Source organism: Plectropomus leopardus, chromosome 11 (assembly GCF_026936395.1).
Source record: "Plectropomus leopardus strain MGB_pleo_1.0 chromosome 11, ASM2693639v1, whole genome shotgun sequence".
NCBI classification, from domain to species: domain Eukaryota; kingdom Metazoa; phylum Chordata; class Actinopteri; order Perciformes; family Serranidae; genus Plectropomus; species Plectropomus leopardus.
Window position 1 is genome coordinate 25,513,827 of NC_142186.1, and position 13,383 is coordinate 25,527,209.

A 13,383-nucleotide genomic window follows, 5' to 3' on the forward strand; every position below is an offset into this window, starting at 1 on the left:
AGTTGAAAGAAAATAGTTCCTACATGAAACAGTCAGGTTGTTCTCATGAATTGGTCAGATGTTTTCCCAAATTTTTGCATATCCCATGTATTTTGTAAGGCAGTGATCATGTGACCAATAGGCTGACGAGAACAAACAAGGAAGCGGCCTTAAGCGGTCTGTAAGGAGACAGGTTGGGGTTGTGGATTGCAAAACACAGGACTTTCTCCTGGGACTTTCCCTCAGAGATGTGTGTTTGATATTGTGTGAACTTCATTTTGAGTCAATTCAGGGCACGTCCTAGCCACATTATTTTTCCTAAACCGAACGTCCATAACTTTATGTTGCTTACATGTTTCACGTTGATGATGTAACATGATTTGTTAGCCGCTAATTGGGATTTTAAGGAGAACCGTCCATTTAAATCTGGGATTGAGTCAAAAAAATTGAAAAAAAAAATCAACCAGTGTAACATCAATATCTCAACCTGTTCTCACTGCAAACCAACATGTTTCTAAAAAGTAGGAAACTACGATACTATTAGAGGCACTTAGTTACTTTGAAACAACTGGATATTTTTGGTGTTCAGAAATGTCATCATCTGGACTATAATCTCAAATATAGTTTTGAAGGTTTGATCAATGTTTGGCCACTCAACATGTCTTTGTAAAAATGACCCCTGAAAGTTTGACATTGGGACTAAAATAAAGACGAGTTAGTACACTGCAGTCTGATCCAGTAAAATTCGACACAGTGCCAGCAGGATCACTCTGGCAGAACAATGTGTACGCTGTCTTTCTATCAGTTCAGATCTGCAGTGATATCATCAGCAGCGGGATATGTGGGAAACCAGTGTCTGTACTTGGACTGTTGCTGATCCCAGCAGATCCCAAATGTAGATTTTACTCAAACCTGCTGATCTGTGGAACCTGAAACACACACAGTTCACTTTTTAACACGGTGAAGGTGATATCAGAACATCAAGGTTAATATATCGTCATTTATTTTAGAGCTATGTTAGAGCTAAACTGGTGTACAAGTTCATGTATTTGTCATGTGCAGTGCTCCTCCACATGGAGAATAATGTGGCATAGATGGTTACAGTAACTGATTTAATTTTTTTGAACAATATAATGTATAATCATATTTTGAACCATGTAAAAACATTACAGTACGTTTGTGAACCACTGTCTGTTCATTTATTGTGTGTTTGAGCACCAACTCATCAGTCCAGGAGAGATATACATTTTAAAATAATATTAATTCCAACTCTAGATGCAAGTTATGCAGACATATAGATCCAATAAAACATTACATTTTCTGCTCATATTTTTCATACTTTGTCACCTTTTATATAAGAAAAAAGAAATTCAGATGCACACTTTAATATTTTAAACAATCATAGGATGGTTTGCCATTAGCTTTTGTACAGACAGTCATGATCCCAAGAGTATGAAACCTAACTTTTGTGGCCCTCTGACTTTTCCTTTGATGCTACCATGATTTTGACAGTTTTGTTCTTGACTGAAATATCTTGACAGCTACTGAATGGATTTACATTACAGACTAACATTCATTCATTCAGAAGAAAAAACAACGAAGCAGCACTTTGTTATCATGCAGCACAAACCTAAAACATCCCAGATGATGTTAGACAAACCCCAACTCTGACCACTTTTAAGTCAAACATATTTTAAACTTGATTTTATATCATTTTAAATAGTTTTTATCTTTGCATCTCTTGTCTGCACTTTTGCTATTTTAGTGGCAATTGTTATTTTAGAATTCTTACACCATTTAGTAGTTAATTTAACCTTTTATATCTTATGTCTTTACTCTTTTATTGTAAATCTGTATCCTTTATTATGTTTTTATATTTTATTGCTCTTTAAAGCACTTTGAATGAAATGAGCTATACACCTAAAGCTGCCTTGCCTACATAAAAGTGCTCACTAACAGGTCTGTGAATAGACCTTTTTCACAGCAGACATTCAGACTTGTCATATCAGGAAAAGCACAGGTCAAACTGATAACGTTAACAAGGTTTCAATTCTATTAAGTGCCACAGGAAGCTATTCCACTGAGCCAGCACGCACAATATGAGGGCCTCCCCTAAGTGGAATGCAGCCATCATCAGTGTTATTAAATACACCTGGGCTTTACCTAGTGAGAAAACTGGGTCATGATTTGTGGAAAGAGGCACTGCTGTTAAGTTTTTCAAGTGTATTTTGGGGGCTTTAAGCACCACAAGCTGAGTGCCATGTAGTTGCATTATAGTGGAGAGAAGGCAGACATCTCCACGGCCAATATCGTCATGCTCACACCAAAACAACTGAGAGCGACAAAAAGCACTCCAGGTAAGAGGAAAAATGTGTTTTTTTGTCCAACTTTTCCTTTAAGTCTAGAATATGTAAGTAGTACAATACTACTAGTATATGTACTTAATTACTTTTTACAGTTTTCAGTATTTTGACACATCATGATCTGGGTTATAATCTAAAATAGAGTCGTGAGGACGTTAACAATGTCTGTCCACTCAACATGCCTTTGTAAAAATGTCAACTGACGTCTAAACAGTCTAGATCAGTGGTCCCCAACAGGTCCAGATTTCACCTCAGTCATTAGTTTAATGTCAGTACATAAGATAAATTACCACAAATTCAATTTTATTTCACAAAAGCCAAAACTTTGGCTTTGAACACAATGAAATAAAACATATATTGCAAGTGTAAACAGAAACACAACTTCAGAATAAAAGCCCTGAGGCAGAAATTTGCTGGGTTTTTTTACAAAGTTGACACATTCAGGAGTCACTTGCAGGCTTTTTGACAATGACCTGCAACCCACTCTTCGAACTGCAACCCATGAGTTGGGAACCACTGATCTAGATTGATAAATAGCACTACAGGTAAAAGGACACATATGTATTTTTGATTCTGGGGTGAACTGTCCCTTTAATGTGTCACGTTAGGGGCTTATTGAGCCGGGATGCTCCTGGTAGATAGCACACAAAATAAGAAGCAAAAAGCCATATCTTAAATAAAATCATATCATTTATTTTACAAATTTGCACAATTATGTAATAGTGGTGAACACTCATACACGTAAACACAGCTAATAATGTGTGTAGCCTGACACACTAGTCTCAAACACACACTCACACCCACACACACACTCGCAGCGTCATGTACAGCGTAAACCACACATTAACACAGCCTCATTTACAGCACGTTACACACACACACACACACACACACACACACACACACACACTTACAAAGCATTTTGCCTCCTTCCTTCAAGTGTAAATCGGATCCGATTTTGTCTGTCTTTCCCATTTCACACATTCACAACGCTTCAATGACTCAGTGTCTTTACTCTAACAATCGAACAAAAAGAGGTGAAGTGTGAAATGTACACATAAAGGTGGGTGCTGTTCACTTCTGTTGCAGTTTGTGTTTGCAGTTGAGGTGAAGTTTGTACTTTTGTAGTATCACAGTACATGAGCTCTGTTGTCGAGTGAGATGTACAAACTGGGCAGCTCTCGAACCATGATATGTCTTCTAAAGAGGGAAAAACATGGCTTACGGCTTTTTAAAAGCATTTGTTTTATCGTCACATTCACGGCAGTGATTTATATCTAACCCCAGGGTTTGCGGTACTGGTTTTGGACTGGTGCTTTACAGCATCTTACTGGAAAAGTTTCACAAACTATACATTTTTCTGAAAGCTAATGGTAATACCTCATAAGGCAAACCACGGGCTGCTAGGTAGTACACTGTTTTATTTTTTGCTTTTAGCATTTGGCGTTTTAAGCAGAGAGGAAGTGATACAACTTTACAAACAACTCAAAAAATGTTAGAAAAAAGGCTTTGATTGTCTTCACGCAATTCTTTGTGTGGAGAGACCTCCAGAAGTATGTTAACAAAAAACATTTTTATACTTTTTTTGTTCTCAATGAGGGTGGAAAAAGTTTCATGGTGGTGGAAGAGGTGAGAGGTAGGATTGCAGATGGGTGAGGAGAGAAGAAGGCAGACAACAATAAAGTGAAATGTAGTGGAAAAACATTAAGGAATCTTTAAAGTCCTCCTCCTCAGCAACTCCCTAACCTCACTTTGACCTGGACTGCAGCTCCCATGGTGCATTTCTCCTCTGTCATTTGTCGTGACTGACCGGCAGGAAGTCTAACTCTTTGTTTCACTCCTTCTGGTGGTCATGTAGGTCAAAGTGTAGAAGAACACGCAGAGTGGCACGCTTTTTCCTCAAACAAATTCTCTTTTTGTTTTGGCTTAAAATGTGCTCCGTCAAAATGAATGAAACCAGACACAACAAGCAGAGGAGTGTGAAAACCACAGAGATCCATGGCACAGGTTGTTCCGTGGGTGGATTTCACACCTCCACCTGCCCCTGCGTCAGATAGGCTCTGAGCTGCTGGGCTGCGCTGACAATCTTCCTCTGGTGTCCCAGCAGGTTCACGCCGAGGTTCTGGACATCACTGAAGGAGAGAGCAGATGAACCGCAGAGTTTAGTTCAACACCTCAGCTGTTTGCCCGACCTGATATTTCAAAGGACAGGTGGGTTTGCATGTTAGATTACAAAAGCAGCTCAGGCATTTTATTAATGCCCAAACTAGCCCTGATTTGTCTTAAAGCTTCTCTCTAACTTTGGCTGATCTTTATTTTGTTTCTGTTTTTCAAAGGGGGTTGGGTTTTTCTCTTTTCTTTACTGTTTTGTGTAGCATTTTTTCCTAATAAAGCCTAAAGTCCAAGGCAAAGGGACCTCTCTCTTCCTCAGAAGGCTCCTAAGCTGCCTGAGACAGCTTGTTTGAGTTTTAAGTGTTTACTTCTGTAACTTGGTGACATTGAAATGCAACAAACAGAACAGAATGTGCAGAGAGAGAGAGAGCTGACCAATCAGATAGATAAAAAAAATAATAATAATTAAAAATAATAACCAGCTCTTAATCAAAATGTCAAGGTGGCCATTCACATTACAATCTCCCCCATATAAACACAGGAACATGAATGAAATCCTGTATTCTGGTCGCCTGATAACTAAACCATCAACTGAGCAATTCTGTTTGCTGAGGAATGCCAAAAGATGTGGCAGAAAGATTTGTAAAAACAGAATACCCGTTTGACCTTTCATTGAGAATTTTTGTGATGAGTTGCTGTTTCCAAGGTCGAATATGAACATTTCAGCTCATCTTTTGTTTGTAAAAACATTCAAACTGTTGACAATGATGTTCCCTTCTTGTCCTTGAAAAACAGATGGATTTTTTGTGTTTACTTCACAATGGTTCTACTGCTTTAAACTGTTATTAGTGTGGTAATACAGTTGCAAACAGAAATAAGAAACTCGTTCTTGGTTGCACCCTCCAGTCTCTGGCATCCATGATTTAAACACTGCTGTAAAGTGTTTCATTTACAAGTTATGTAAACAAGCCTGGATGAAAACAAAAGCCTGCCTCATGCAAGATGTTTAGCAATAAATAAAAACACAAAGTCTTTTTCTTTAACCTGAATGTTACATTAACCATTAGGGCCTGCTTTAATATTACACACACTCGTATCACTCTGTGCACAAAATGCACTTTTCAGTATCAGGCTATAAAAAATATTCTAGATTAATATTATTTTCTATCCAACATCAGACCTCATCATGATAAACATTAAACATCAAACATTCATTAATTTTCAGAATTTTGAATGCTAGGTTTTTGTCAAAAAACAAGAAATTAATTATTTAATTAATTATTGTATATATTAATTACAAATTCCAAGGCAAAAGCCCAGAATGACACCCAGATATAATACAAAGTATGTTTTTAGGCTTTGATGGTTGTGAGATTTCTTGTAGCCAGAAATTCCAAGATTAAACAAAAAATACACAGTCTTGCTAAAATTCATGAACACTGCCAAGTTTATCAAAAAATGAAGAATGAAAAGTGCTTAAAATGTGCTAATAACCATCTATACTCACTCCATGCTGAGCCTGCTGACTCTGTCTAATGTGTCCAGGTGTGCCTGATCAAACTCATCCTGGTATCTCTCCATCCTCAGCGCCTTCAGCCAATCACTGACTGTCGCCACCGACGTTAAGTCTGTGGGTGTGGGGCTGAGCAGCGGCTGGGAGCAGCTTCTGTAAAGGTTTGAAATGTCAGAAATGAGAGCATGAGAATCCGTGAACTCAGCAGATTGTTTATCGCCTGCTGCCTCTGATATGTTTTGCCAGAAGGTGGTGTCTCACCGAGCTGGCTCCACCTTGAGGGAGGCAGGGTGCCTGATGAGCCGATCCAAGGAGGAGAGCAGCGTGTCGAAACCTGGCCGGTCCCCTCGATCAGCCTGCCAGCACTGAAGCATCAGAGAGTGGAGGGCTGACGGGCAGTTTTGGGGGGCAGGGAGACGATACTGGTCTGCTACGGCCTTCATCACCTGCAGAGAGCGAGCAGACATCAGAGATAAGTGGGGCAGATGGTGTGACGAGTGTTGTGTAATTGCCTTATATAAAAGGTCACAGACCACTAAGGGCTCGAAAAGAGTGACTAAGAGAAAATTATGCAGATTTTGGCTGCCTGGCATTTTGTCACCACTTAAATGTGTGTTAAATCAAGAGGAGGGGGATGGTGATGAAGTGCATTTTTAAAATAGCTTTTACAATTTTTATGCACTGGCACTTTACTTTAGTAGCCCTGCGTTTGCACTTTACTCCATTTCAAAAAGAAAATATTATACACTTTATCACTTTGTCATAGGGACCATTTGGATTATTCAAAGAGGGATAAATCTATAGTCGCTGTTTTGAGAAGTATGGAGGAACAGATGGGAGTAACACCACAGAAGCTGAGCAATGTGCCACTTTGGACAGGGGCAGCAGCAAAATTAATTTTAACGACTTCAAAAAGGGCCAACCTAAAAACATTAATATCAATATCATATAAATGTAACTTCTCTGAGGCATGGTCGTAAGAAATATAAAGTTCTTTAATCAAAGACCTAAGTTGGTTTGCAAAGCAACTGAAGCATGCCACATTTGACAGATATTGATATAACTTTCTCATAGGGGCCAGTCCTCTTTCACACACCAATCATAACAGACATTTCCATTCCCTAAAATCATCTGCTCGAAGTACCATGACAACATGTTTGCTCAATAAACAGAACTTTAGATGTCCTTGTCTCAGGATAAAGCCGGGGTAACACAACTTGTTAAAGTGACCTAAAAAGTGTCAATAATTTAGTATAAGTTAAGATAAATAAAATATATTAATATGCATATGTGAATGCATATGTGTGTGAAAATATGCAATTAATAATGATCTAATTATAATTTTTCACCACAATATGCTGTATTAAGAATATTTTCACCACTTAAGCTTGCAGACAGCACTTTCATTTGCCACTACATTTTCTGAACTGCAAAACTTCGGTATTCCTATGCATCTCTCTCTTTCGGCCCCTTCAGTCTCCCTCTGAGAAAGTTCTTCTGTATACTCTGATTCATTAAGGTATTCTCTTGTTGCCACAGTGAAAAGCATTTCATTGTTACTATCATAATACTCTGGCTTTTTGAGAGATCTGGGTCAAACTGCATTTTCCCACTACTCACCTAGGGCATGGAATACTCTGCAAAAAAATCTAAAATTAAAGACTTTATATCTTTATATACTTTATATATAGACTATTATACCTTTTGATGAATTTAAGGGCATCATAAAGAATGTGGTGAGACTTTTACTTTTTTCATTAATTTGGGTATTTTAAAGCCTTTATTCAACAGCTGAAAGAAAGCGAAGGCAGAGAAAGATCAGGAACAACATGCAGCAAAGGTATCTGTCCAGACACAAACAGTGGACATTGTGGCTCATAGTTGGTGCCACCAGCTGGGCGCCCCGGGACTTTTAATGACACGGATTTGAGTGCATTTCCACTTTGAATTGCTTATGATGTCCTTCTCTCAGTTTTCCTTCGTACTCACCTCTTGATTGCTCATGTCCCAGTATGGGCGCTCTCCATATGACATCACTTCCCACATAAGTATGCCGAAGCTCCAGACATCGCTCGCCGAGCTGAACTTGCGATGCTGAAAGGCTTCTGGTGCCGTCCATCTCACGGGAATCTTACTGCCCTGATTGATGACCAAGACAGATGGTGAAGTAGTAAATGTCGTTACACTGGAACCACAAATCAGGACCATTTATAAAATACTCCAGAACATACCAGTGAGGCAGTGTATGTAGGTATGTTGTGGTCGAGGCCCCTCATGAGTCGAGACAGGCCAAAGTCAGACACTTTACAGACCAGGTTGGAGTTGACCAACACATTTCTAGCCGCCAAGTCTCGGTGGACAAAGTTTCTCTCAGCGAGGTAACGCATCCCTGCACCAACTCCTCTGAGCATCCCGATGAGCTGGAGGACACTGAACTGGCCCTCGTTCTCCTAAATGGGAGAGACAAAGAAGAGACATGAAGTGAATAATGTGTGCCGTCACTAACAACAAAAATGGATACAACGTGTTGCCGTCTCACCCTGAGGAAAGCGTCCAGGGGCCCGTTCTCCATGAACTCAGTGATGATCCTCTCTGGCGGAGTACGAGTGATCACACCCTCTAACTTCAGTACGTTGGGGTGATCAAACTGTCCCATGACCCCCGCTTCACTGAGGAACATGCCCCTCTCCCTGTCAGACGCGCCCCAGCGCAGAGTCTTCACCGCCACCAGCACCTCCCTGCGACCCATCGGACGGTAGCGTCCCCGAGAAACCTCCCCAAACTGGGCTGCAGTGAAGGGGAGGGGGAACACATTACACTCTGTTGATAGTTCAGTCAATCAATCAAATCCTATTTATAAAGCCCCATTTAAACAAATCAAATGCAATTCAAAGTGCTTTACAGTTTGATTAAAGCAACAAAAACAACACTTGAAATAAGCAAAAATGGATCTTAAAAAGCAGAATGAGTAAAAACCATAAAATTTTGACATAAAAGCCAGACCAAAACGATAGGTCTTCAGTTTATTCTGTTGATAGTTACCATACGACTGCAGTAAGATTTAAAAGGAAAGAGAGTTTCATGCCTACCTGCACCAATCACCTCCTCAATCTTGAGATGAGTGGGATCTATCTCACGGGCAAACTCTTTGACGGCCTCACTAGGGTCCTCGTAAGTGGATGGATCTACATAATACTTAACTCCACCTGGAATTAAAAGGCAGGTTTTTTTGTTTTTTTTTTACTGCTAACTGACTTTTATCCCTTTATTTCTCACATTTAAGTTAAATGAAATTATATCTAATCAAATATACTAAAACTCACCCCTGTTACTGATGTACCTCTGCAGTCTGTCGCTGTATGGACTCTCCCTCCTCTTACTGCCATGTAAAAAAAGAAGAAGAAAAAAAATGTGAATGTTACTTAATACTTAAAAATACCTTTTAATTAATGTGAAAAAAAATATCTGCAATAACAAATTTTCTAAAGAATCAGCTGTCTTCATAATTATGGTAATTAAACATTAAAAAAAAAACATACTGTGTGCCTGATCATGTGAATGGATCGCCAACGTACCTGCGAAACACCACTACGACCACGATCGCTGCCACCACCAGCAGAAACGCAGCTCCGCCCATTACTGACCCAACCAGCAAAGGAAGCCGATTCTGGATCTGCTGCGAATGTTCTTCTGTGGGAGAGAAAGTGAGAAAAGCATCAGTTGCTTTTACTGTTTCCAGAGCTGTAGAGAAGCTCATTACAAACACTTTTGTTACATTTGGGTCCCCAGATTAAGCTGCAGAGTGAGCGCTCTTCACTTTCACGCTGCTCTAAGGTACAGGCAGCTGCAGACCCAGAGTCTTAGTGAGGTAAAGGAAGCTGCGCAAAAGTATAGAGGCTTTACTCTGTCAGGCTCCAATGTAACCTTATCTTCTATCTTCTACTTAGAAGTGATGAATTTACAGTAAATGAGAGTCGTACCCAGAGGCAGTGTGGTGAAGTAGATGGTGTTGCTGTAGGGGCCGTAGCCTCGCTCATTTCGGGCTCTGATCTGGAAGGCGTAGATGGAGCCAGGGATCAGAGAGCTGACAGTCACCGTATTGGTCTCACTGTACACACTTGCTGCACTGTCCACATCTGAACCCTAAAGGGACACAGAAGGACAGTTTGTGCTGACTTTTGTTATGTTTCAGTTTGGATCAGCATGATTGGTACATGTGCGTCCATCACTGCGTGTACCTTGTCATAGTATCTCAGCTGGTACTCCAGGATGTCTCCATTAGGCCTGTCCGGCTGAGGCCACGACAGAGTGATGGAGTCTGGGGCTCGGCTCAGCTGGTGCATCATGGGAACAGTGCTGGGAACTGTGGGAGAGAAGAGATGTATGTTTCCCCTGAGGGATGTCCTGACAGTGAAGTTGTGTTGAAGCGTTGGTGACCAGAAGGGGGCAGTGTTACAGAACTTGTAGAGGGTATTTAGTGGAGCATGAAAGTGCTTTTATGGAGCGCCAAGTGGGATCTAGTTACAGTCACTGTGCTGGCCAGACCAGTTAAAGGGAACTTTCCGGCATTCCTTTCGTTTAATCAATAAACTCTAAGAGCAGGCTCAAGAGCGTTTAGATAATCTCGGCTCATGCAGACTTTTAATCAATCTTGATCAGTTTCTTGGAAAATCTCATAATTCTGTACTTTGTCTGCACAATGCCTCATTCTCCTCTCCTCTCCCCACCCGTCCACTTTTATCTCACTTTCTGTCTGTATTTTTGTCTTCCCATCTTTCATTTTTCCTCTTTCTTCCTCCACAGTGACTATAATGGGATTTGACAGGATATTATAACCTGCAGCAACCTCCTGTCCAGAGAGCAGGAGGAGAAAAGATGGAGCAGTGAGCGACCGAGAGAAGAACAGTGACACACACACTCAAACAGTACAGTATCCACGCAAACATCATCATCAGAGCATCTCTTCTCTTTCATCCCGTCTTTTTCATCCTCTCCATCCTGTGCTCACCTGACTGGCTCGTAGTGAAATTGATGCTTGTGTATCGAGCTGGAAAAGGACTCAAAGCTGACACCTCATTCATGGCTTGCACCTGTCAATAAGAACACACAGACGTGACACACAAAGCTGTTTTTTAATTTACTTTCATGATGTGCCTCTGTGTGTGAGACACAAAGCCTGACACATGCAGCTGTGTCGGCCGGCCGTCAAACACCGGTAAATGGGAAATAACTGTGCATTATGAATAAGAAATAAGCTATGATTTAGTTGAGTTTCCCCTGAGCTAAATAATACATGTTACTGTGTATTTGCTGATGTGGAGCGCATGGAAAAATACAGAGGAGCTGCTTTTTTTATAGTGTCCTTGCCGAAGCAAGAGGCAAAAGAGACGTGATGGCCGTGACGTTTAACATAGCAGCATCAGCCTCTAATGGCATTTAACATATGCATCTGCAGCGCTTTCTAATTAATGACAATGACATTATTTAGCAATAACTCAGACCTCATTGTTTTCCCAACTTTCAGCTGCTGTTCTTTTTTGAGTTAGCTGCCAACTGCTATCAGCTACTTTTTAAATCTCCCGCGGTGGGTTGCATGTATAATGTACTGTCAAAATGTCACACTTATCAATCATGGTCCCATCCTGCCGGCTTTCCCTTTACCCTGTGACAATTTAAGTGCTGTTACTACCTCATCTGCCAGTGTTGTATCAAAAAGTGCTCCCTCATCAAATTAGTGTTTCCTCCCTGATAATGCCCCTCTCTGCGATTAGGCGTAGGGTTTAGTTTAGGTTCAGGAAAGCATATCAACAGTGAAACAGTATCCCCACAACACCGGCTTAAAGGTAAGACAACTCTGTCCACTCATTCTGCGACTGTTCCTTTTATACAAAGCAACGAGGCAGCATAATGCCGCGATATTCTCACCTTGAACCTTGACATCAACATTTTGATGTCCAGATGCGCAGTCCAAAAAGTACACAATTAGTTGTTTCACAAGGACATTTTTTCTTTAATTACTAGAAAAATATGTCCTTGCAAGGGAGCACTGTGTTGTGAATCCATGAAATGTTTCAATATTCACAGAAAAGAAAATCGTAAAAATGTAATACTTTCTTCATTGATTCAGTCCAAAGTGCAATATGACAATTATTACGATAAAACCAACTGCCAAAGACAGTTTTAGACAGTTTATAAGGTGATTACCAGGAGTGTTTGTTTTCAACAGTACCTGTATGAGATAAGTGACTCTGGTCAGCAGGTTGTTGAGGGTGACCTTGGTTTGTTTCAGGTTTGTCTGGGAGGGGCTGAAGGTGACGCCCTCTCCACACCAGGAGCACGACGCCGGGTTGGTGAAGGTGGCTGATGGACAGATGCGACACACCACCCCGTACCACACCTCACTGCGGCCTCCCATGTCCACTGGGGGGCGCCACCTTAATGACACCCCGCCATCGCCACTTTCATACTCCCAAGACAGAGAAACCGGAGCAGATGGAGGAGCTGAGGAGGACGGAAGGGGTTTGACATACATAATGTAAGTGGCGGACACTTAGACGGAAGCATCTGCTAAAAAGTTTAAGATATGAAAGAAACTGCATGCTGGCAAAGACATTTAACCAAGTTAAGTAATGGAAAGAATGTTATAAAACAAAGTATGGCGGTGACACAGTTTAAGCTAAGTAGGCAGAGAAACTAAATGCTTAACAGTTTTTTTTCCAGTGGGATTAAATTTTTATTATATTGTGATTAAAAAAAAAAAGAGTCTAGCTGGTGACTAAGCATCTGTGGTTCTCACAGCCTGAGTAAATGACAAATGAGGCCCCTTGAACGTCTCCCAGAGAGCCAGGCATAAACAAACAGACCAACAAAGCTCACTTGTGCAGGCAGAAGAGTTGTCGTCATTGGCTGCCCGGTAAAATCCGCTGCGACATTCACACACACTCGATCCCTCCTGGCTGGTTCTGCTGTTGGGGGGACACACCGTGCAGGGAACAGAGCCCGCAACGGACTTGAAGTAGCCCACCGGACACGCTGCAGAGAGACACAGAGAGACAGAAGGAGTGTTGAGCTTCATTTTTACAGTCAAATATATAAAGTGATCAGTGTTCACTAAGTCAGTGGTGTTCAGAAATAAATCAAGTAGAAATCTGCAGGGTTTCAAATATAACACTGTCTCACTCTGCTGTTTTGTCAGAATATGGACCTTGAGATAAGGCTTCGACTAATGCTTATTTTCACTGGTGATTCATCTGTCAGTTATTTTCTAAATTATTCCATTGAGATTTTTTCCGGCTTTTTCTGACATTTAATAAACCAAACAACTAATCAGTGTTTCAAAAAAGCCCAAGATCACGTTTTGTTTTGCACGCACCCACGTTTTTTTCCCATTAAAAAAAAAAACATTAAAAAGCTGGA

General features: G+C 40.7%; 1 protein-coding gene across 1 annotated transcript in view; it reads right to left on the reverse strand.

Annotated features, from left to right (window-relative positions):
- Nucleotides 1-3,014: 3,014 nt before the first annotated feature.
- The window catches only part of ephb6 (eph receptor B6), a 48,218-nt gene continuing 37,849 nt past the window's right edge, over nucleotides 3,015-13,383 (reverse strand). The window contains exons 6-19 of the mRNA XM_042489320.2: nucleotides 12,844-12,999; nucleotides 12,197-12,468; nucleotides 10,976-11,057; nucleotides 10,206-10,330; nucleotides 9,948-10,110; nucleotides 9,543-9,657; nucleotides 9,291-9,346; nucleotides 9,057-9,173; nucleotides 8,507-8,754; nucleotides 8,199-8,417; nucleotides 7,957-8,106; nucleotides 6,229-6,413; nucleotides 5,962-6,120; nucleotides 3,015-4,474 (exon numbers count right to left, since the gene is read on the reverse strand). Coding sequence (XP_042345254.1) covers nucleotides 4,369-4,474; nucleotides 5,962-6,120; nucleotides 6,229-6,413; nucleotides 7,957-8,106; nucleotides 8,199-8,417; nucleotides 8,507-8,754; nucleotides 9,057-9,173; nucleotides 9,291-9,346; nucleotides 9,543-9,657; nucleotides 9,948-10,110; nucleotides 10,206-10,330; nucleotides 10,976-11,057; nucleotides 12,197-12,468; nucleotides 12,844-12,999 — 2,153 coding nt within the window. The 3' untranslated portion in view covers nucleotides 3,015-4,368. The remainder of the gene's footprint in view (nucleotides 4,475-5,961; nucleotides 6,121-6,228; nucleotides 6,414-7,956; nucleotides 8,107-8,198; nucleotides 8,418-8,506; nucleotides 8,755-9,056; nucleotides 9,174-9,290; nucleotides 9,347-9,542; nucleotides 9,658-9,947; nucleotides 10,111-10,205; nucleotides 10,331-10,975; nucleotides 11,058-12,196; nucleotides 12,469-12,843; nucleotides 13,000-13,383) is intronic.